General features: G+C 58.0%; 7 protein-coding genes across 7 annotated transcripts; 2 read left to right on the forward strand and 5 right to left on the reverse strand.

The window, feature by feature from the left end:
* Positions 1-150: 150 nt before the first annotated feature.
* Positions 151-3,492, reverse strand: BJ171DRAFT_456404 (Low temperature viability protein-domain-containing protein). The gene is made up of 7 exons (XM_053108313.1): positions 3,206-3,492; positions 2,689-3,050; positions 2,346-2,514; positions 1,742-2,160; positions 812-1,527; positions 470-558; positions 151-394 (listed from the first exon to the last, which is right to left on the reverse strand). The coding sequence occupies exons 1-7, from the start codon at positions 3,350-3,352 to the stop codon at positions 284-286; spliced, it is 2,013 nt and encodes a 670-aa protein (XP_052969252.1). The 5' UTR covers positions 3,353-3,492; the 3' UTR covers positions 151-283.
* Positions 3,493-3,719: 227 nt separating this feature from the next.
* Positions 3,720-4,494, forward strand: BJ171DRAFT_493811 (NADH-ubiquinone oxidoreductase B12 subunit family-domain-containing protein). The gene has a single exon (XM_053109946.1). It carries the CDS (start codon positions 3,849-3,851, stop codon positions 4,173-4,175), a length of 327 nt encoding a protein of 108 aa, XP_052969253.1. The 5' UTR covers positions 3,720-3,848; the 3' UTR covers positions 4,176-4,494.
* A 564-nt stretch (positions 4,495-5,058) lies between these two features.
* BJ171DRAFT_292621 (Endonuclease/exonuclease/phosphatase) lies at positions 5,059-10,425 on the reverse strand. Its single transcript, XM_053106954.1, has 16 exons — positions 10,371-10,425; positions 10,034-10,187; positions 9,724-9,863; positions 9,400-9,516; positions 9,217-9,303; positions 9,063-9,089; positions 8,839-8,968; positions 8,595-8,699; positions 8,339-8,450; positions 8,095-8,211; positions 7,650-7,969; positions 7,316-7,424; positions 6,906-7,175; positions 6,648-6,827; positions 6,059-6,517; positions 5,059-5,983 (listed from the first exon to the last, which is right to left on the reverse strand). The coding sequence occupies exons 2-16, from the start codon at positions 10,180-10,182 to the stop codon at positions 5,138-5,140; spliced, it is 3,168 nt and encodes a 1,055-aa protein (XP_052969254.1). The 5' UTR covers positions 10,183-10,187; positions 10,371-10,425; the 3' UTR covers positions 5,059-5,137.
* Positions 10,426-10,531: 106 nt separating this feature from the next.
* BJ171DRAFT_493814 (uncharacterized protein) lies at positions 10,532-12,754 on the reverse strand. Its single transcript, XM_053109947.1, has 3 exons — positions 12,116-12,754; positions 11,244-11,864; positions 10,532-11,013 (listed from the first exon to the last, which is right to left on the reverse strand). Exons 1-3 carry the CDS (start codon positions 12,717-12,719, stop codon positions 10,748-10,750), a joined length of 1,491 nt encoding a protein of 496 aa, XP_052969255.1. The 5' UTR covers positions 12,720-12,754; the 3' UTR covers positions 10,532-10,747.
* Positions 12,755-13,223: 469 nt separating this feature from the next.
* On the reverse strand, positions 13,224-17,229 carry BJ171DRAFT_472601 (Endonuclease/exonuclease/phosphatase; the record flags this gene model as incomplete). The annotated part of the gene is made up of 12 exons (XM_053108665.1): positions 13,224-13,280; positions 13,393-13,696; positions 13,768-13,955; positions 14,077-14,185; positions 14,320-15,389; positions 15,583-15,691; positions 15,868-15,972; positions 16,104-16,161; positions 16,289-16,378; positions 16,540-16,647; positions 16,876-16,964; positions 17,210-17,229. The coding sequence occupies 12 exons, from the start codon at positions 17,227-17,229 to the stop codon at positions 13,224-13,226; spliced, it is 2,307 nt and encodes a 768-aa protein (XP_052969256.1).
* Positions 17,230-18,021: 792 nt separating this feature from the next.
* Positions 18,022-19,650, reverse strand: BJ171DRAFT_493816 (pyrimidine 5'-nucleotidase). The gene is made up of 4 exons (XM_053109948.1): positions 19,474-19,650; positions 18,863-19,222; positions 18,506-18,699; positions 18,022-18,360 (listed from the first exon to the last, which is right to left on the reverse strand). Exons 1-4 carry the CDS (start codon positions 19,619-19,621, stop codon positions 18,166-18,168), a joined length of 897 nt encoding a protein of 298 aa, XP_052969257.1. The 5' UTR covers positions 19,622-19,650; the 3' UTR covers positions 18,022-18,165.
* A 376-nt stretch (positions 19,651-20,026) lies between these two features.
* On the forward strand, positions 20,027-22,158 carry BJ171DRAFT_456413 (disulfide isomerase 1 protein). The gene is made up of 4 exons (XM_053108314.1): positions 20,027-20,174; positions 20,350-20,422; positions 20,514-20,723; positions 20,893-22,158. The coding sequence occupies exons 1-4, from the start codon at positions 20,066-20,068 to the stop codon at positions 21,974-21,976; spliced, it is 1,476 nt and encodes a 491-aa protein (XP_052969258.1). The 5' UTR covers positions 20,027-20,065; the 3' UTR covers positions 21,977-22,158.
* The last annotated feature ends 154 nt before the right edge of the window (positions 22,159-22,312 follow it).

Here is a 22,312-nt window from a genome sequence, read left to right on the forward strand (position 1 = left end):
GCTGGACCATCAGCACAGCCATATGCCTGTCGCTCCCTGAGCACCGTTTCCTTTGCGCACGGCCCAACACAGTCATACTCGATTTTGGAATGCCAACCCACGAGGCAGGATAACACCAAGCCGCTGCGGGTGGTCGATGAGCTTCAGTTTGTTGCAGGACAGGACAGTCGCGTGTTTCATGAAAGACTTGGTTACATACAAATGGCAATTACGATGCCACAAAGGGGGGAGGGGTGCGGTCGTGAACGAGGAGTCAAGGTGCAGGCTAAGGTTTGCCGAGTCGCTAGAGGGGAATGAACTTGCCCGCCTTCTCGCGAGTGATCGCAACGGCTTCCTGTCGCTGCTTCTCCTCCTTGAAGGCCGTCTTGGTCGACTTTTTCTCCATCCTCCGGTTCTGTGTCCGCAAGCGACAACGGGTCAGCGACTCACGCACGCAACTCTCCCTTGGGGCCTGGATGCCATGACATACCTGCTTCTCAGCCTTGACCTGCTCCTTTCGTCGTCGCTTCTCTTCGGCGGTCTCCTTCTTGTCTCGCTTAGCACCCTTGTTGATACGCGCTGCAGTTGCAGATGGGAACCGATGAGCACAAAGATACACAGTTAGCATCGCCGGCCTGAAGCACCAGGTCGGTGGGGGCATCGAGATGAGCCAGAGCCATTCGACAGCAACCATCGCCTGCCCATGGTGCATTGTCGCGGTCATGCATGAGCGGCCGCAGCTGGAACAGAGCGAGGGCACTGGGCTTGGCCATATTGCGGCAATATCAATGACTACCAAGCACGCCGTCCGGGCATGCAGTGCATCGCTCACCCTCAGCATCATCTTCTTGTTCGCTGTCCTGTTCAAACGCCGTCTGGGGTTGCTGTTCCGAGCCGGCCGTGTCATTGAGAGACATGTCCTGCAGCTCTTCGTGGATTGCCACAGGGAAGCCCTTCTTCATTCGGATCTTGACCCTGCCGTCCTTGATGAGGTGCGGTCGGTTGTAGACGTTCGAGTAGGTCGTCAGGATGGTTTCAGCGTCCCATCCGTCGTTGACCTCTTCCTTCTCGGTCCGCAGCCATTCGATATCATCATCGTTGTCTTCGCGGCTTTCGTCCTCTTGAATGACTCGCTCGACATCCTTGCGAATATCGACTTCGTCGGTGAGACCCTTGCGGATGTCGTCCATGAGTGGGGCACCGCCGGGGATCTTGACGATGCGTCGCTTGCCCACCATCTCGGTCGAGTCCAAAAACTCATCCATCAGATCGTTCAGTCGCTGGTCCGAGATCGAGACCGTGCCAATAACATCGGGGTGCTCCTCATCCAGCTCGCCAATCTCGTTGTCTGAGTATTCCTCCATGACCTTATCGAATCGGTCGTCGAGCAGCGTCAGATGCTTGTTGCGGAACATGACCGAGGATGTCATCGAAAAGTTGGTCAGGGCAGTCTTGCGGTCAGAGGGCCCACCGCGCGCTGTGCCCGAGTCGTCGCTGTATTGTCCATCTTCGCCGTCGTCAGAGAGGTTCCTCTGTGCCTTTTTGAATCTGACATGACATGGATGGGTCAATTAGGGGCGGTGGATCAATTCAAGGCATACGCACTCTGCCACGGTGGCGATTATAAGATCCAGGCGATCCCAAGCACGGAAGAGATGGATCTGCAGAATGCATCTGCATAGCTCGGTGAGGGGATAACCATCCACCAAGGTGTACGGACCGCCTTTGAGCAGATGCATGCCACAACAGGGGAGGGGCTTACTTTTGGAACTCTCTGAACCAGTCGCCACTCGAGGCTTCCTGCTCGTCGCCTTCATGGTATCGCTCGGCTCCGCTGCCATCGTAATCGTCATCTTCATACTCATCGTCATAGTCGTCGTCTTCCTCATCCAGCTCGCCCCGTTTCTCGAGTTCCGTGCGAACCTCGTCGGGGAGCTCCTCGGCATTCAGCAGGTCGAAAAAGTCGTCAATGTCGTCTTCGACATACGCATCGTCGTCCAGGGCATACATGGCGTCTCGCACAATCGGGTCAAGCTCGATCATCGGCACGGCGGCCTCGGTGTTAAGCATGCCCACGGCATTCTCATAGCGCGAGGGCAGGACATCCTGCGGCAGAGCAAAGTTGACCTTTCGCTTGGAGCCCCTCGCTGTCGAGGCGATCTCACTGGCGGCATCCTCGTCCTGGGAATGGGAAGTGTATCGGAGGATTAGGCCGATTAGGATGGGGTCATGGATCGGGATGTTTGAGGGCGACACACCGGCCGGTTGGTTGGTTGGATGACCCTCACGGCCACCAAACTGGCGCCAGCACATCTGCAGGGAGATTGGGGTGTGAACTTGTGGATATCCGCATATGCATGCCCTACCACAAACTGAATGCCGCTCTTCTTCTGGGGCTTCTTGGACGACTTGGCCTCGATGTACACGGCACTGGGATCCTCGCCCATGGGCTTGAGATGCTGCAGATAATCGTAGGAGCCCATGTCCGAAAAGGTGATGCCGTACATGGCGGCATCCTCGCTGGCCGCAGTGCCACTGCAGATGGAGGGGACTGATTAGCGGAACGGACATTTCTGGCTGCAGCACCTGAGCGTGAGCAAAACCCCGTCAGGGCTTGCAGAAGTCGCAGGGGCATCTGTTGGGCCCTGACCGCATTCCAATTCATGGCTCCGCTCGTTCCTCCGCTGACAGCTACATTCCGCTGCTTACTCTGTAAGTTTGGACTGGGACTTGGCTGCTCGTGCGGTAGGAGCAGCATAGGCTTTCACAGACTTTTTCTCAGACTTTTTGGCAGCCGCTGGCTCTGAATCGGCCGTCGGCTCGCTGGTATTGGCAACGCCGGTCTCTCTATCCTGCTCCACATCGTCGTCTTCGGCAGCGTGCTCAGCGTCGTCGTCCAGGTCGTCTTGCTCGTCATCATCATAGTCGCCGTCGCCATAATCGTCGTCGTCGTCAAACTTGAGCTCCTCCTCGTCGCTATCGTAGTCAGAGGCCTCAAAGTCGTAGTAGATTCCCTCGCCGTGTTCCGAGGCGAGGTCGTTTGCGATGGCTTTGGGGTCATATCGTCCTTTCTGGGATCATCATGGCCGGACATGACCGGGTTGGGGCACCATGAGAGGAGCAGCGAGCGTTACTGTCGCTGGCTTGAATACAGCTGCGTCTCTGAGCATCCATTCTTCCCGAGGCCCTCTCTGCGCTGGTCAATGGCTTGCGTTGGCGCACCCACCTTCACGACGTTCATCGAAGGCGCAACGGGCTTCAGGACCATCTTGGAGGCATCTTCGTCGGCCAGCTTGGGATCACGCTGGGACCGGTGCACGACCTGGAAGTGCACGGCCTTGGACTTGTCGATGAATGCCTTCTTCTTTCCCATCTTGCAGCGGAGCCGTAGGTGCGTGCGGGTGCGGGTGCGGGCGGTGCCGTGGGTGTATGGGCCTGGGAGATGCCGGGCCGCTTGCAGGTCGCTTGCAGGTCGCTTGCAGGTCGCTTGCAGGTCGCTTGCAGGTCGCTTGCGGGCTGTGGGAATCGGAGCCGCCACTCGGCTGGGTTCTGTGGCGGAGAAGCAACAAAAAAGCGCCTGTGCAAATGAATTAATTTCATTCGCCGGCTCGAGCCGGCCCGATAAGGCAGGTGCTCTCGGCGCGCTCTCGGTGTGCTCTCGGCCGCTCTCGGCTCTCGCCCGGCCCGTTTGCGCTTTTTCTTTTCGGCTTTGTCGGTTCGATGATCGACTTTTGTCTCTGGAGACCTGTCCTGCGATCGTCGCTGCTCCAGCAAGCAAGCCAGCCAGCAAGCAAGCCGGCCCTCTGCGCAACCCCGTCCCCGATCGATCGCCCGCTGCTCCAGGATCCGGCCTCGCCTGCACATCGAAAATGACCTTCCCGAAGCCCGAGTTTGCCCTCTTCCCCAACGCCCTGTGGCGTGTCAACCCGCCCATCCTGAACCGCTCGCTGCCCAAGGGCTTTGTCGACCCCTGGGCCCGCCGCGATGCCTGGCGATACCACTCGTTCTTCTCATTAAAGAACCGCGTCCGTGCCCTGTTCCCCGGCTTTGGTCTGGGTGCCTCGGCCTTTGCCGTCTACCTGTGCTACGACTACTGGTATCAGAACGAAGGCCCCGGACGAGAGGAGCGTCAAAAGTGGCAGAAATGGATGCACGAACGTGAGGAGCGTCTCAAGCACGAAGAGCCCCACCATTAATCGATCTGTCCACGTTTCGTTGACCCCATCCCCGGCGTTGTCCGTGCCTCTCCCCTCCCCTCCCGTCCTATCTCTCCCTCCTACGCTCTCCCTGGCACTTGTACCTGCGCGTTGGCAGCACGATGCTGGCCAGGCTATATCGGCTATCTTGCGGGCACATTCCCCGACTCTCTCGTCCTCTGCCTCGAGGATCGAGGTCCAAGATGTGTCTTGATGGGAATGTCTTGTTCCCCATCCCCTTCCCCGTCCCCCATCCCCATCCCCCGAGCATTCCCTGCTGCCGCAGTAGAGAAACAGCACAATATACAATGTTCGCATATTCGGCTGCTTCTCTTTTTCCTCCGCATCTGCTCATCTCTCGCCTTCGCTCTTGACATCGGCAGCTCTCCGACAGCCTCGGCACTCGACGACTCGGACTTGGACTCGAACTCGGACGACCGACTGCGACGGATTCACAAGCTGCAGCCAATCACCCACAACAGGACCAGAACTGCAGAGTCTCCCAGCCTTATGGATCCGGATCACCACAGTCAAACTGTCCGAGTCCTCCGTCGCAATCTGTCCTTCAAGGGCTCATCCGTATCGTGGAGCTCAAAGTTGCAGCGGCGGCTGGATGCATCCCGATTAACGTCAATCCGGAAACCTCACTGGATCGAGCAGGAGTGGCACTGGACCGACATTGCGGCATCGGCTGGTGTTGAGTTTCGGACAAAGGACGGCTGGGCCATTGGGACAACCCCCACCCGCTCATGGATGATGGAGCAATTGAGGCATCCTGTCGCGCGGGCGTCGCAAGCAGTCTGATCGAGATGCACCTCGATCCAGCGTGTTGGATTGCAGCTCTGTTCAGTCTCCCAGCCCGCCATCATGCCCGTTGCATCCGCAATGTCGCACCAAGTCGACATCGCTATGCAGCCCCAAGCACGCGGCTCACAATGGGTTTTCGTCGTGCAGGAAGTGGCTCAAGAAGATCGTTGCCTTGGTCGTGAAAGAGTCCTTCTCGCCTCTTCCCAGGGACGGCTGGGTCGCCGCCACCCCTGCCTCGACTGCGAGAGCGTTCTTTGCAGGGCTGACGGTGGCCGCACCCACTCCCGCCGAGCCGTAGAACAGCGATGCAGCCACCGAGAAGATCCCCGATGACCGAGCTGCGGCTTTCCGTGTTGGGGAGAGGTTCGGCGATGCACCGAGAGCGAATTTCTTGGATCCAGCATCGGCTTCGGCCGCAGGCTTGAACAGCACCGGGACAAAGACTTGCCCTTGAAGCGAGGCATTAACATGTGCGTGAGCATCGCATACGTCAGCGGAGACTGTCGGGTGGGATGCCAAATTTGCCATTTTCTCGGCGTCCGTCCTTTCCCGACCGACACTTTTCCGCGGGATGTGCACTCCGGGTTCCGGAAGCATCGGTCGCAACAGAGCATGGATGAATACATACCAAGCTTATCGATCGTAATGGTCCCTGCCGGGCTCTGCTCCTTCAGCAACAGCCGCAGCAGCTTGACAAGCTCAACAAAGGCCAGCGCATGGACCTTGGGGAGGTACTTTCCCACAGCTTCCTTGGAGCTGCGGAAGGCGGCATAGTTTTCGAGGACTTGTCCGACCAACGGGGATGGGATCACTGGGACAGCCAGCGAGTCCAGGAATGTCACCAGTGTCTCGGCCATCGAGTGCACGGCGATATCCTTGCCTTTGCGGAAGATGTCTCGGGAGTCTGTCTCGGCGCTGGCAACAAACGGCTGGCCCGTTTCCAGACACAGTCGGATAAAATTGCTGACCTCCGAGTCGCCAAAGGACGTAAAGACATTTTCCTGCAGACACAGGCAGAGGTTAGCGCCAGCTGCACTTCCTCGGTGATGCACGAGAGCCATCGGGATTAGGCTTACCACTCCAAGTGCGTGCTCGGACAGAAACCCGATCATCCGCGTAAAAACCAGAGGGAGCGCAACCGCCTCGTCCGCCGACGCCTCGATTTGCTCGATTTCGCCCTCGGAATCGATCTTGCTCATGAGGATCTTGCAGTCTTGGCTGTTGAGCTCGCGGATGGGGCGGCTTTCGATCCGCGAGAGAAGCCGCAGATCAGATCCAAAGCAGCTGGCGTGCCAGGTGCCCGTCACGTTGAGAAAAGTGTCCTTGCCATTGACCGTGTGCAGGATCAGAATATCATCGAGCGAGTCCTTGCCAAAGTTCAGTTCCTCGGCGATCTTCTTGTTGACAATCACAGTGATGTTGACTTTGATCTGATTTCCAGGCAGGAGCATGCTCGAGGATGGGCTGATGAAGCACCAGGGCTTCGACGGCGCCGAGCTGGGAATCTTGGGGGCAAAGCTGTACTTGGCGATGACCTGCATGGATCCACCCGCAGCTGATCAGTCCCGCGGGTTTGTGTACTAGCAACCAACGGCTCTCCAGCATCCTGCGCTTCGGGCCAAGCGCAGATCCGCTTTGCGCAGTATGTCCGTCGCCTGTACTAACCTGTCCGCGGTTCTCGATCACAATGGATTTGGCTTGGGGCACCAGGAATCGAACGTTGTCAAACACAATCTCGTTGGTGCTGACGTGTAGATCCGGTATCGATTCGTTCTCCAGCTTGTCGAGCTCGTGGATCAGCGCAGTGCGCGTTTTGACGAGTTTTTCGTTGACGATAGACCGGATCTAAACGGTCGGCCCGCCGAGAACACATCAGCACACCATATTCCATACCAGAATCGATTATACCGGCCGCAGCCTTACCTTGGCCTGGAAGAGCGCCATGACGGGCTTGTGGTCGCTGAGCGTCAGCGCCATGCACGATTTGTACCAGAGCAACGAAAGCCACTCGGCGTCGTCTCGGTGCAGTGGATTGCTGTGCCAGAGGATCCGATCGCACCACGATGGTATGCGCTTCTTTTCACTCGAGTCAAAGTTGGATGTTCCAATGTCGTACTTGTATGACGGCGGAAACTTGATCGAGCCCTCTTGGAAGGTTCGGAACACCTTACCGGCAGCCATTTGCATGCGGAGCTGGGCAAGAGGCGAGGATTGGAGCAAGTTAGCTGAGGCGTCGACGGGAAGAGCAAGACAGCGCTGCAAGGCGTCTGCTTGAAGAGTGCAAAAGCAGATTCATGGAAGGCACTGCATCGAGCACCGCCTTGACGCCCTACCTGGTCGTAGATGAGCAGCTCTTCGTACTCTTCGCTATCCAGCAACTTGCGCGCGACAATGTCGCCAACGCCGATGCGATAGTTCAGGTCACCGACCCAGAACAGATGGCTAAGCACGCAGTCCGAGGTCAAGAGATGACAATTGGTAAGCGGTGGTGGTTGCGTCCATATGATCGCGCCATTGTGCAAAGCACTCCATCCCTGGCATGCCATTGCTGGAAGCAGTGCTGCATCCCGGGAGCTGCATCTGGTACATCCAGAAGTCGGGAAGCGCTCAAGCATCCAGCTCAGCTGATCGTGCACATCGTGCACATCGTGCATCGGATAGACTCACTCGCAGTCGAATACTGTGGCGCCGGTTGTTGATGTGATGGGGCTTGCAACAAATCCACTCGTTGGCGACGTTACCACCTCGAGATCGTCCGCAGAGTCGCTGTAGCCAGCAACCCACGGATTGGAATGCATGTAGTTGTAGTAGGTGCTGTACTTTGATTCAGCCCCTTGTGCAAACAGAAACAGCATCCGTTTACAGATCTCGGCGTAGTCTTGGTTTCGGCGCGCCACCTGGTTCGTGTCGGCGGCAAGGTGGCAGTTGACGAAGCAGAGATAGGAGTCGTAGAAACGGAAACGCACACCGACGCCGCCTTTGTTTCCCTGTCCCGAGAGATTACGCCCATCGTTAGCACCAGTCCCGTGACAAACGCATGCCCGCGATGCCATCATTCTCACTCGCCCTTTCAGGACTGCCTCGCCACCCATCAGAGAACGCTGTACGGTACCATTAAACCGAGGATGCCCGTTCCCACGACTTCGGTGCTGATCTCTGAGATATAGTCCAGGTGCTCGGCCTTGACAAAGACAGCAATCAGCAGCGTGACCAGCTGCTTACAGGCAATCTGCCAGGTTTGATCAGGATTGAGTGTGAGTGTACGTGGTACATCAGTGGACTTGGTACATCAGTGGGCTTGGAGTATAGGACCGATCTTCGATGAAACCGAGTTGGGCGGCCAGCAGATGCGTTACCTGCACATAGAGTCCCTTCCCGATTGTCTGTAAGATGGCATTTGACCACATATCGCTCTTGGACGAGTCTGCGACAATGTAAGCCTCGGTGCTCAGATCGAGCTCTTGCAGCCTGTCAATGATGGCGTGTCGTTGTCAGAACTGGATCCAGTGTGGCACGACTGTCTTGATGCTGCGAGCCGTAGTCGCTCAAGCGAGCTTATGCAGAATATCTCCATCAAGCCGGTGAAGCAGAATTTGGGTTGCAGAGAGTTACCCAATCACGTAAATATCAGGTTGCTCATCGTCGCTGGTCTGAAGCCACTCCAAGAGAGAACTCGACGGATCCTTGCCGTTGATGTTCCATGTGCCCATGAAGATCCTGGGTTGATTCAGCGTCCACACGGCCACAGACAATTGATATCGAATGAACGAGTGTAGCTTTCAAATGCACGACACATAGATAGCCACCGGCGCCGGGCGTCCTCGCGACCATCAGACAGCGTTCCATGCACACATACCTGGCATTGGTATACTCCGAAAACACATTCTCTTTCTCTCTCAAGCGTTGCGAGAGCCAGGCATCCTTCAGGTGCTTGAGGTTGCCCGTAAAGGCGTCGTCGCTGGTCAGGAACGGGTTGGTTCGTCTCTCTGCAGCGGCGGATATGAGACTATCAGCTGTGCTGTCACATTATCGTCGGAATTGAAGCTCGGCCCGTAAGCAGTGGACACACATCCAACATACGTGCGTCCGGGACCTTCTCTGTCTCGCCTGCAAGGTGGATTGTCGAAATCTGGTCAGTACTGGCGTTGAGAGGGACACGCTCCGAGGGCTTGATGCCGAGCCATCCGAAGCCAGCCCGCACCAGACTCCCGCTTGGAGATTAGGTGAACCCTACCTTGGACATATTTTCCCTCCGCAATGTTCTTTGCATATACTTCGTGCCAGGCGTGCGACGCTCCTCCGCGGCAGTAGTTGTTTTGCCCTTTGAGAATGCAAGCAACAACGAATGAGGACCCGGGCCAGGCACGCCAAGATCACGACGGATGGTTTCGCTGGGTGATGCGTGAGGCGAACGTACTGCAGGTTGACACGACGCTCTGGAGCTCTTGTACAAAAGTCTGGACGGCATCGGTGTTCTCGGAGGCCATAATGTACGGCTTGTCGCTCCCGCTCTGGAAAGTGAGCTCGTATTCTCCTGAAGGGGGTCATCATCGGGAAAACATTAGCGAAACCAGCCATAGGGACTGTGCAGAGACTCGGTGGGCCAATCCAATGTGATGACGGGCGTCCGCTTGCTCGCTGCGGCCCACGAATGGCTTGAATTGCGCTTCTCGGTTGCAAGGCGGCGGCCGCATCGTCCAGCAGACGACAGATCGCAAGACCGTGGACAAGCTGGGCTTACCGATTGAGAATTGAAAGTCGGTGAGGACAGGAAGCGAGGCTTCAAGCTCCCATTGTTGGACCTCCCGCGCTGCAGGAGCCGAATTGTCGTTGTCGGACCATTCGAATGCCTGGTGCTTGCGTGCCGACAGAACAAAGAGACTGCATATCGGCGCATGAGCCGAACGGCCGCTCCGGTTAGCTCGGCAGTGCTGGTCTCAGCGTCGTCCTGCCGCAGACCGTTGACAGAGATTTACTCGCAGAGACGAGCACGATGGCAGCAGAACGAGCCGGGCGCTTGTTGCGGCATCCGGTGTCGACAACGCTCCTACCAGGACTCATCGCCGCCGCTGTCGTTAGTGATGATGGCCACCAAAACGCTGCCTGATGGCTCTCGGGTCGTAGGTGACGAGAGGATCCGAAGCTGGACTGCCGCCCGGCAGAACTCCGTGGGCAGGAGTATGGGCGCTATTGCCTCCATCGTTCCTTGGCGAAGCGAAAGCGTTGGTGTGTGCGTGCAGAGACCGTCAGTGGGCTTTGTCGGACGCAGCCGCCTCGATCTGCTCCACTGGAGCAGCAGCAGCAGCGGCGGTGGCGGCGGCGGAGAATCTCAGGGATCGGGTCGGCGGGGTCGGCCCGGTCGGTCGGTGCAGGCTATTGTTCGCATACCTCAGATCGCAGTTTTCGATGATGGACGACGAAGACGGATCGAGGGCGAATCGAAGCACTGCTGTCCTTTGTTGCTGCGCGCATTGTCGGTGCCGAGCCGGCCTGTGCGACACCCGCCCGGGGCGTGGTGAGGAGTGGACGCTGACTGCATTCCTGCGATCTCAGGACAATCTGCATCTATTCTGCGCCGACACGGACAGCATGGATAATCTCAGATATAGCAGCGACTGCCCCCACCCTCGCTCTTTGCACACAAGTCATCGGGTAACGGCCCAACAGCATCATTCGAGCTCATCGGAAGACGAGGGATGTGGGCGAGACTGGGATGCATACGAAAGTTTTGGGTGCCGTCGCACTCAGGGCGGCACTCGTATGCTCTACTTGATCGAGCGGATGCTACGGGTCTGTCTGGTGTTGTCCATGGTCTCCTTGAGGGCTTCGAGGCGGAGGGTCAGCTCGACCTTCTCCTTCTCGAGCTCCTTGATGTACTGCTGGAAGTTCTCCTCGACGGTGTCGCCGAGACGGGCAAAGATACGGATGACTCGCCAGATACGCAAGATAATGATGAGCGCGACAATGTCGTCGGCAATGCCAGAGCCGCGCAGCACCAGCTGAAGGAAGAAGGAAGTCACGATGATAAAGGCTGGAGAGCAGGGACGGGAATGGCATCAGTATCAGATACAGCCTGTGGCGGATGTAGCTCGGTTCGGCTGGTCACGCAGCCACACCGAACTGATTGCAACGAGCTGATTGCAATGGCGACGTTGCTCTGGATCACACATGAGCATCCTCCAAGGATAGCAGGCGCTAACAGGACTGCAACGCAACGACAGAGCAGTGGTGGCGTCGTCCAGAGTATGCAGGACTGCTTACCGTCAAAGGCCTCAAGCCAGTCGTCATAGTAACGGCTGACACCGTAGGCGACATACTTCAGGTACACTTCGACGACGAAGAGGCCCAGGATACCGATGGAAGCCCACTCGAGCCAGACAAACAGGGGATGGAACACATGCTTTGGATCCGTATCGGCTTCGGTGAGGAGCGAAATGAACAGCTCGAGGATGACTACGAGGATGTCAAAGACAATGAGGGATATGATGATCTGCTGGCTCTGCTTGCTTTCGAAAAAGTCAATCAGCCTGGAGCGCTGGACCGACCAGAAGCCGAGCGAAACGTCCTGCTCCTCGACGTGGATGACCACAGAGGCTTGCTTGGCAGAGATGTGCGCCTCGATGATGGCCTCAAAGTCCATGTCAGGGTTGTTGGTGGCGATCTCGAGCTGCTTCTCGACATCGCTGATCTGGGCCTTGAGCTCCTTGTTCTCCTCCTCAAGCGTCTCGATGGTGGAGTCGAATTGGGACTGCACGGCATCGATGACGGCCTGGGTAAAGTCGACGATTCTCCACACACGGAGCGCAATCAGAAGGACGGCAGCGTCGCCGAGGATGCCACGCAGGACGACAGCGAGGGTGAACGAGACCACGGTGACGAAGCCTGGTGCAGGATGGGACGGAAAAGGTGTGAGGACATGTCGTTGGGCAAGGTCGGCGGCAACGGCAACAACCCAACCCATGCATGGGCGACTCGGCGGGCTGATTGCCACTGGACCAGCAGCATCGTTTCGCTCCGGCTCGTCGCCAAGTCGGCAGCGATTGCAATGGCAGGAGTTGGGCAGGGAGGTGCCCAGGGCCAAAGCGAGCCCCTGCTACGATGGCAGCCACCGAGCCCATGCAACAGGTACTTACCATCAAAGAATATCAAAAAGTCGGTGAAATAGTACTGCGGACCACAGGCCACCACACGGGCGCAGAATTCACCGAGAAGGAGCCACATGGCTGCATCTGAGATAAACTCCATGACAATGAACGCAGGGTGGTCGATAGCGTCCTGCTCTTCCTCCTGGTACAGCATCGAGAGCATGAGCTCGATCGTGACCGAGACCATGCTGACGACGACCAGAATCATGACCGCCAGTCGAACCCGCGGGCTGTCGAGGAACTCGGCAAGCTGGGTCCGCCACGAGCTTTTTGTGCTTGCGGGTGCTGGAGGCTTGTCAGCGCTGTTCTCGGGCAGCAGAGGGGTGTCTTCGTTGACGACATCGGCGCCGGCCGCCAAGACAGTCTCGTTGGGATCTGGGCGGGTGTCAGCTTGGGCCATTGTGGGCGGAAACGGGCGGGGGCAGACTCTGGAGAGCGAGAAGCGGACAGCTGGCTCGGCCTCGGCGCTGGCGAGGGACAGCAAGCGGAAAGCGCAGGTGGGAGAGGTGACTTTTGGCCTGTGGTGGATGTCGCCGCGCTGAAATGCGTCGGGCAGGCGCGCTTGGCGGGGGAGACCCGGCTGTGGCGACATCGAGGGTGGGCTGCCCTGCCAAGGGCGCTGGCAGACAGACTTGCCTGGCTGACTCGCCGTCGCCGGCTGGGGGGTTACGGCAGCAGATGGCGGCAGATGGCAGCAGATGCCAGCTGCACTCGGTGCGGATGCGAGTGCCGGGAGACATCGGCAAGCAGAGCTCAAAGCACATGAGGCATGTTACAGGCGATCCAGTAAAAAACGGTGCACCCTTGATTTTGACCATTGCTCAAATAGTTTGTTACCCAATACCATCGCGCTGAGCATGACCATTCAGTGCTTTGAATCAAGGACGCCTCTGTGGGTATTGCCGCCAGCCCAAAATGCGCTGCAATAAATTCGCCATGTGTTCGATAGAGACATGCTGGACAAACAGCTGTACTCCGGCCTGACCCGGCGCTGATGCCAGAGAGGGGCTGTCCCGTTTCTTTCTGGACAAACTGTATTCAGGACCCGCCTCAAAATCGCCGGGATTGGGCCGCGCCCGCTGGAACAGGGGAGACATCACCGTATCGAGTTCCGAATGTCCTGCGAGAACTGCTGCACCTTCTTGGCCATCATCTGGGATTTGAAACAAGGAGTGTTCGCAGCCATGTTAGCTCCGCAGATACACGACCTGGTGTGGCATGGGCATGGGCATGGGCATGGGCACTGCGCCGTGTTCCCGACTCACCTTGAGCGTCTTCTTGCGACCGATGGTGCCGTCTCCATCGTTCAGATGCTGCGTCCGCAGGTCGTCTTCTATGCGCCGCAGCAACTGCTCGTTGAGGCTGCGCACTTTGATGTCAAACAGCGCCATGACGGGCTTGTGGTCGCTCAGGGACAGGTCCATGCACGATTTGTACCAGATCGACCTGAGCCAGGGGTCACCACTCTCGTCGTATTCCGCCGAGTGGAGCGGATTGCGGAACCACAGGATGCGGTCACACCACGCCGGCGACCTCTTCTTCTCGCTGGCAACGGTTGGAAGGGCATTGCTATGTCAGGTAGCAGTCGCACACAAACAGGAGCCAATGTCCCAAAGCGTTCGTTCGGCGCACACATTTACCTGGTATCGTATCGCGATGTGCCAATGTCAAACTTGTATGTCGGCTGGAACACGATCGGGGCCTCGTCAAAGTCGTGGAAGACTCGGCGACTCGTTCTCTCGTGCGTCAGCTGGAGATCAGACGAACATGTATCGTTAGCCGCGTCCTGAGAGGCGCTCATGGCCCAGAAGCCAGCCAAAATGTGACGCTGCAGATGTTACTGCCGCCGCTTTGTCGCATAGTCGCATAGTCGCATAGTCGCATAGTCGGAGTGGCATCTACGCAGACGCTCCTTGACATCCTGCCACACGTTGCCGGTCTGTCAATACCTGGTCTCTGCAGAGAATCATCTGAAAGTCGTTGCTCTCGATCATTTGCTTGATCTCTTGGTCGTCGAGCTCGATGCGATAGTTCAGATCGCCCATCCAAAATAAGTGGCTGATGTGAAAGTGCAGGTTGTAAATCAAAGCACTCAGTAAGCATGGATCGCCCACGAACAGTAAGCCAGCCCACATGCGAAGCGATGTAGACTTGTGCTAGGCTGTGTCAACAGCCGCGATGAGATGGCTTACTCGCAGTCAAAAATAGTAAAGATGGACTCTTGCACTTTCATGTTAAGCGAAGGTGCAGGCTTGGGGTTTGTTTTCATTGTATCGTTGTGCGAGTCCGACAGGCGCTGCCGCGACCGCCGTCGCTCCATACTCTTGGTCGGGCTGATGACTGGGCTGTCCTGGGACACCGCGGCATCCTCACCAGCACTATCCTGCGGTATTGGGGGGTAGGTGTATCTTGGATCGAGCGGAACCAGGCCCTCTTGGCTCCTGCTGATCCGAAGCGAGCTTGGAGGCACATTCGGGTTGATTTTGTCATCTTCAAAGTACTCGTCCTCGTCCTCGACTTCATCCTCGTCCTCTTCGTCCTCTTCATCAAGGTCGTCAAAGTCAAAGTCAAAGTTGTAGACCAAATCATCGTCGTCATCGTCGCTTTTGCCAAGGCTCGTGACGAGTTCATGCTCGCCCAGAATCGGGCTGCCCTGGATGCTCCCGGCGTCGTCGCTGTCATGCTCCTCTTCTTCTTGCAGATTAGACAGGCTTGTGTTTCGTTCTCGTGGGGGTGAGCGGATCACTGGGTTCTCGATCCATCCAAATCTGGCACTGGCTTGGAGAGACGAGCTCCGAGCGGGCGCGATGGGCTCCTGGCGCACCGACGACACCGACGACACGCGGATGGGAGGCATTTCGGAGCCATATACTCCAGGATCGTTGGCAAAATGGTCCAGATCCTTTGGTCCTCCGGCACCCAGCTTGACGTCGTGCAGGTTGCAGACCCAGGGTCCGAATCCCCCGGCACTGTAGTCACTCCGGCTCGGCGGAACCGGGTTGAGAAAAGTCAGCCGCTTGCATATTTTCTTGTAGTCGATCTTGCGTGCGTGCATCTGCGAGAGGTCCGAGGCAAGATGGCAACTGACGAAGCAAAAGTACGAGTCCTGGAACCGAAATCGGAGGGCGACGGCGCCCTTGTTGCCGAGCACGCTGAGGACACCCGTGCCAATGCCGTCGGAGCCCACTTCGCTGATAAGAGGGCGCAAGTCCACCCGGATGTAGCAGACGATGAAGAGACCAACGAGCTGCTTGGAATCGACCTGCATCAATGGGAACGGAGTGAATTAGTTCCCAACTGCCCAGTACCCGATCGCCAAGCACACAATTGCCAAGTACCCGATCGCCAAGAACACAATTGCCAAGCACACGACTGGGTCACTGGCGTTCCGCTGATACAGCCGATAACACCGGCTAAATGCTACGACGTCGTGAACAGAGGCAGGCAAGACCCACCCGTGAGTAGCCGGTCCCAAGCACCCGTTCGATGGCATCAAGCCACTCGTTTGTGCGCTTTGAATCGACCCGGTAGAAGGCTTCCTTGGCAAGATCCATTTCTTGGAATCTGTAGGCAAAAGTTGGTCCGCCGTCAGTCGCACCGGCGGACAGTCGCACCGTCGATCGCTGCGCATGTGCCGGTTCACATGCAACCGCAGTTGCTCTGTGTGGGGAACAGGCTTGTATGCAACCGCTGTGGCTGGCACTGTGCTCGATTCCTCGTCAAAGCGCCCCAGGACCTACCCGAGTACATATATATCAGGTTGATCCGCTGCAGCGGTCCTGAGCCACGCCTCCAGCGGCTCCGAGGCGGCCCTGCCGTTAACATTCCACGTGCCGACAAAGAGTCTGGATGCGATTCGAGTGGTGTGACGGATACGTCAATGTGAGGTACTGGGTGAGTTAGTCCAGAATGTGCTGCTGGCCGTCGCCTTGCGTTGTTATCAGCCACGTTCCTGTGGACCCGACATAGAACTCACTTTCGCCGATAAAACGTCGAGAACTCGCGCTCTCGCTGCCGAAGTTCTTTCGCAATAGCTGTGATGGTGCGATATCGGTTAGAATGTCTCCGGGGCACACACAGTGCACCGGCCAATGAGAGGCGGGAGACTGGTAATCACCGACAGCGACCAACGACAACTGATGACGACTGGCGATGGCTCACCCGAGTTGGACAGCTGCCTCTTGCTATGCGGCAGAAACCGGATATAAGACCCGGCCCAGAGGTGAGTGTCGCCGAGGTCCGACTGGCTCTCTAAGGCCAAGGACGCAATACCGTGGAGCAGCAGGAGTCAGCTGAATGATGCGAGACAGACGCCAAGCCAAGCAGGCCGTCGCTCATGAATGGGTGCATGGCCATTGCAGCGGCGGTATGCTCGTCTATATCCCTGAGAGTCGCTCCCGGCACGCCCGTACTTGCGGTGTTTTGGAAGATCCTGAGCTCTGTCATGAAGCTGGTGGACTCATTGCTGCTGGTGAACTCAAACTTGATTTTCTGGCCCTGGCTGACAAACGTAACTTGCTCTATCATTGGAGGAAAAGTCAGCACCATAGTCCAGAGCATGCAAGAAGCAAGGGCGTCCGGCCGATCACACAGGCCTTGGAGGAATACCCACCAACCGACCGGTTCAGCGGATGCACAGAATCTGTGATGGAAATACGCGGATCGAAGGGATGAGTAATGACGACAGATGATATGCAGGCTTCACTGGCCTGGAGGCGTGCGTCCAACAAACCATGCGGCAGACGCACTTTTGACCCTGAGGGACGAGGTTATGGGGATAACGGCCTTGAGTCGAAACTGGCGCTCGGCGCTCTTGGGGTTTCTAAAGTAGAAGATGCTGACCAGAGCAAATCGGTTAGCGGCCAGTGGGTCAGGTCAGCGGCCAGCGAGCGATCTGGACAGAGTCCAAAATGATGTCGATATGCGGATAGTTCGGTTTCGACGGAGCCACCGATAGACTCGAAGGCGATGGCGGACAAGCAGGTCGTCGACGACTTTGGAGCGAGCGACCGGCCACAGCCTCTGGGCACAGGAAGGACGACTGAGCACAGGAAGGACGACTGGGGACGACTGGGAACTCACCAAGCCTCGGCCTGGGCCATGTTTCCGACAATGGCCAGGGCGCCCCGCTTCGGAAGACCGGACCGGCGCACCTTATTGGCAAAGATACATGCATGGCATTTCTCTGACTCTCTCAGGAACGACGTGACATGTGTTTCGAGAGCCGGCGGGGTGGTCGGTTTAGGCGCTGGCGGCGACTGTGCAGTGAATGTCGGTGACCGGGCGTTCGAGACGGTTTTGCGTCGCAGCATCACAGCGAGAACGGCGGGCTAGTGCGGACGACGGCGGGGGTGACGGGCTGGGCCGAGTCTTGGGCGGTCGACGACCGAGCGGGAGGGCTGGATGTGGTCCTGGGCAGAACGGACTCTGAGGCCTTGGTGCTGGCCTGCGGCTATGCGGGATGTCTGGCGTGCGTCCGGGGGAGGGTCGTTCGATGTGCAAGCGACGAACATGAAACCGGCAGAACGATGGAACGGGCAAGCGGGGCGGTTTTGGGGGGCGAGCTGGGTCGGGGCTTGTTCGCTGCGCCAACGGGCACACCAACAAAACGGGCGTCGTGGGACGCACAAACGCACCCAGCCCCGAAAATACAACGCCGGATGAACGATCGGCCGCCTGGTTGCATGAGGGCGATCGACGCTTGCGCGGCTGTGAGGGACTCGGCCGATGGTTGATGTGACGCTCGGCCCGTTCGGTTCATCGCTTGGTCTGTGCCTCGGCTCTGTCGCTGCTGTCCATGCAGCCGCCATGCGGTTCCCACGACCGAGGAGCCACACAACATCACATACAGGCCACACCAAACCAAAGCGCGCACGCTCGCCGCTCGGCAGTCATGGTGAGTGTACGGGTGTGTATTCAGAACCCAATGAATATTACAGTCGCCTCTGTCATCAGTCAGCCTGGGTTGGGTGGAGAAGCTGGGAGACTTTGTCGGCATTTCAGCGGACGCCGACGTCGCAATCGATGCAAGACGCTGTTCAGTCCAGCAAACAGCTCAGGAAGTTGATCGCAAACTCCATGGACTCGTCTTCGGTCACAACGATATCGAAGCTCGACAGATACTGGTCCATGAGCACCTCGCGATCGTGGTTGAGGAAGCCAATGGCGATTTGGTTCTCGTGTGTCAGGCCTTCGGACATGCGCAAATCACCGAGCGAGTCGCCCATCAAGATCTGCGAGCAGAGCATCCGCACTCCGAGTCAGCCTCCAATCCCTCGAGATAAGCGATACCTATACAGCGATGGTTTATGGGGCCGAAACCTGCCGCCTGCACCATGGATGCCGCCTCGCACGATCGACGATCCACGCTCACCATACCACATTAACTCGCTGCTCAATGACATTTCCGTATGACGATCCCTTGACAGAGCCTTCGTTTTTGTTGAAGGTGTGGATCAGAGGCGTCTTGAAGCCCACACAAACGTCGCGCTCGTCAAAGATCATGGTGTTGGAAACAACGTGCATGTTGGAGCTATAGAGCTCCTGCTGCCTAAAGACCTCCTTGATGACGTCTGGTAGTCGAGGTTGGATAAGGCCGAGGTTAGATAAGGCCGAGGTTGGATAAGGCCGAGGTTGGATGGGCGTCCAGCATTGCATCAGCTTGTGCGCCTCGGCCCATCAAAGCCGCATCGGCTGCAGGCTTGGCCGATGCATCTCACAGAAGCGCATACGAACCTCCGATACCAGCTGAAAAGATCAGAAATGGGATTTCCAGGGTTTTGCAGAGCATCAGCAGCTCATCGGTTCGCCGGCGCAGCGGAATCTCGGCATCCTTGACCATCACAGCAATGTCGGCCCTTGCCAGCTTCAGCTGGACAACATCTTCATGAGCCGCTGTCCACCACTCGATCATTGCGGGCACCTTCTCGGCCATTGGCACGGTCGGCGACATCTCGATGGGATAGTACTTGTTGTAGAGCATCTCGGATCGCTTGCGGAACGACTCGGGGATCAGCGGCGATCGTGAGATGATTGAATGCGACGACTTGTTCCGCTGGCCGTTCACCCAGTAACAGGTGAGGGTCATGTCAAAGTCTTGAATGCCGACGCCGCCGGGGGGACCGAACGCCAGCGACAGGAAACACATACATTTCAAGGATCACCGCGTGAGTAGAATCAATGCCATGCATACTGGCATCGGATGCAGGCATGGTGTGTCTCCAATGCGATTTCAGCCGCCTGTGGACCGTGGCGATGCCATATCCGATGCAGATGCGCCCGAATGCCGATGAATCTCTCGGCAAGAGGCGCCGAAGCTCTGAACCCGTTGCGGCTGGACGACTCACCCGAGATGACATGCAGCTTGGTCGAGCCATCGCGGACCACTTTCGAGAGCTTGGCGGCAGTGGCATCCCACGCGCGGATGTGGATGGATGGGTGGGCTCTGGCCCAGCTCAGGAACTGGGCGAGCTTTTGCTCCGAGGGAACGGCCATGGCGACTGGGTGCTGGGTGCTGGGTGCTGGGTGCTGGGTGCTGGGTGCTGGGTGCTGCAGAGGCGATCAGGGCAGTGTGGATCAGCGTCCGGCGCAGCCCTGGCGACCGATGCAACGAGGCGGAGTCGGGCAGCGGCTGGGGCGTGGCTGGCTGGTTGGCTGGCTGGACTGCGGATCCATCCGGCTCGAGCCGCGCGCAGCAGCCCAGCTTTGTCATCACCCACGTGACTTGGACGCAGCCAACCAGCGTGCGCCGCGCGCCGGCCAATCAGCGCATCGCACCTCCATTTCGTGGCCATCTGACCCGCCTCCCGGGGGGCGCTGGGCCAGCTGACGTGTCGATCGCCCCGCAGCTCTGGCTATAAAGATAGCCCCGCCAGCTCGCCGCTTTCCGCTTCGTCTCGCCCCAACCTCCCCCCCTCATATCCCCCCCCATCTCGCACCATGAAGTTCCTGTCTGCCGCCGTCAGCTTCCTCGCCGCCAGCGCCGCCCTCGTTGCTGCCAAGGATCAGCCCCAGGAGGACGCCTCCGATGTCGTCACCTTGGACAAGGGTATGGGTTCATCTCTGACTTGCTTGCACTGCTCGATGAGCATGCCTCTGCCGCGCCGTTGGCTCCGTCGCTGTGCGAGTATCTACCGACGTCTCGACGGTGCTGCCATGCGCTTTGGCGGTAGTCTGTGCTGGATCATCCTTGCGCTAACCCCGGCCGATCTCGTCTCCGCCAGATACCTTTGCCTCCTTCCTGAAGACTGAGCCTCTCTCCCTCGTCGAATTCTATGCCCCCTGGTGTGGCCACTGGTAAGTCTGGCAGCCTGTGATCGTGATCAGCTCATGCCAGCCGGCCGCTGCAGGCTCGCAGACTCATCGCCCCTTCTCTGTGCTCCTACAGCAAGGCTCTGGCCCCCGAGTACGAGGTCGCTGCCACCACTCTGAAGGAGCAGAACATCAAGCTGGCCAAGGTCGACTGCACCACCGAGGCCGACATCTGCGAGGAGCAGAAGGTCCAGGGCTACCCCACTCTCAAGGTCTTCCGCCACGCCGACTCGATCCCCTACAAGGGCCCTCGCAAGTCCGATGGCATCGTCAGCTTCATGAAGAAGTAAGTGATCGGCAGCTCCGCGCTTCCCGATATGCAATGTGCGATGTGCGATATGCGATGTGTAATGTGCCTGCTCTGTCAGATCGTCGCTCGGGTGCTTGCACCGTATGGCGGCGCGCTTTCCCCACCGTACAGTCGAGCTGACCTTTTCGCTCTTTCCTGTTCTCAGGCAGGCCCTCCCTGCCCTCTCCGTCCTTGAGGCTGACGGCGTCAAGGAGTTTGCTGCCTCGGACCGCATTGTCCTCGTCGCCAACTTCAAGAGCAAGACCTCGGATGCCTACAAGGCCTACGAGGCCGTTGCCGAGGCCCACCGCAACGAGTACCTCTTTGGTGTCACCATCGATGCCAAGGGAGAGGACTCGCTGACCCTCTACAAGACCTTTGATGAGGGCAAGGACGAGTTTGACGGCAAGTTCACCTCTGAGGATATCCTGTCCTTTGTCAAGGCCAACTCCATCCCTCTGATGGACGAGATCTCGCCCGAGAACTATGCCTCCTATGTGGAGAGCGGTGTCCCTCTGGGCTACCTCTTCTACGGCTCCAAGGAGCAGCGCGAGGAATTCGGCCCCGCTGTCGAGAAGCTGGCCAAGAAGCACAAGGGCAAGGTCAGCTTTGTCTACTGCGATGGCGCCAAGTTTGGCGGCCACGCCAAAAACCTCAACCTCAAGGGCGAGTGGCCCGGATTCGTCATCCAGAACACCCAGGACCACACCAAGTATCCCTTCGACGAGAGCCTCACCATTGGCGGCGACGAGTTTGCCAAGTACCTCGACGACTTTGTCTCTGGCACGCTGGAGCCCTCGCTCAAGTCCCAGGAGATCCCCGAGACTAACGACGAGCCCGTCAAGGTTGTTGTCGGCAAGAACTACCAGGACATTGTTCTGAACGAGGCCAACGACGTCCTGATCGAGTTCTATGCCCCCTGGTGCGGCCACTGCAAGAAGCTTGCCCCCATCTACGACGAGCTCGCCGAGAAGCTCAAGGACGTCAAGGGCATTGTCATTGCCAAGATGGACGCCACCGAGAACGACATTCCTCCCGGTGCTGGCTTCACCATCGAGGCCTTCCCCACCATCAAGCTCGTCAAGGCCAAGGACAACACCGTTGTTCCCTATGAGGGCTCCCGCACCCTCGACTCGTTCCTGGAGTTCCTGCACCAGAGCGCCGTCCACGGCTCCAGCGTTCCTCTCGAGCCCGAGGAGGAGGAGGAGGACGATGCCAAGACCGACTCCAAGGAGCACGACGAACTGTAAATTTGCCACTGTGCTCCCCGTTTGTCTGTCTGTCTGCCTGTCTTGTTTGTTTGCTGCGTTTGTTACCGCGCATGGCTTGCGCCCTCTTCGTTGCCGAGTAATTTTGTTCCAATCCATAGCCGGACCTGCCTCTGTGCGCCGTGCCTTGCCGTCCTGGTGGTGGCGTGGTTCTTGAACCCAAACCGATGCAGCAGAGCGCGTGGCAGGCGGGCGATGGTGATGTGTGCGCTGGTGGCGATAACGAGTCGTGCGGCTTGGGATGCACGAGGTTGGATGACGGAGCCGGGCATGGGTTTTGAATCCGGGGCCATGAGCCAGGAGATGCTTCGCGCCGAT

The sequence above is a fragment of the Polychytrium aggregatum genome, assembly GCF_025602895.1.
Source record: "Polychytrium aggregatum strain JEL109 chromosome Unknown BJ171scaffold_8, whole genome shotgun sequence".
NCBI lineage: Eukaryota > Fungi > Chytridiomycota > Chytridiomycetes > Polychytriales > Polychytrium > Polychytrium aggregatum.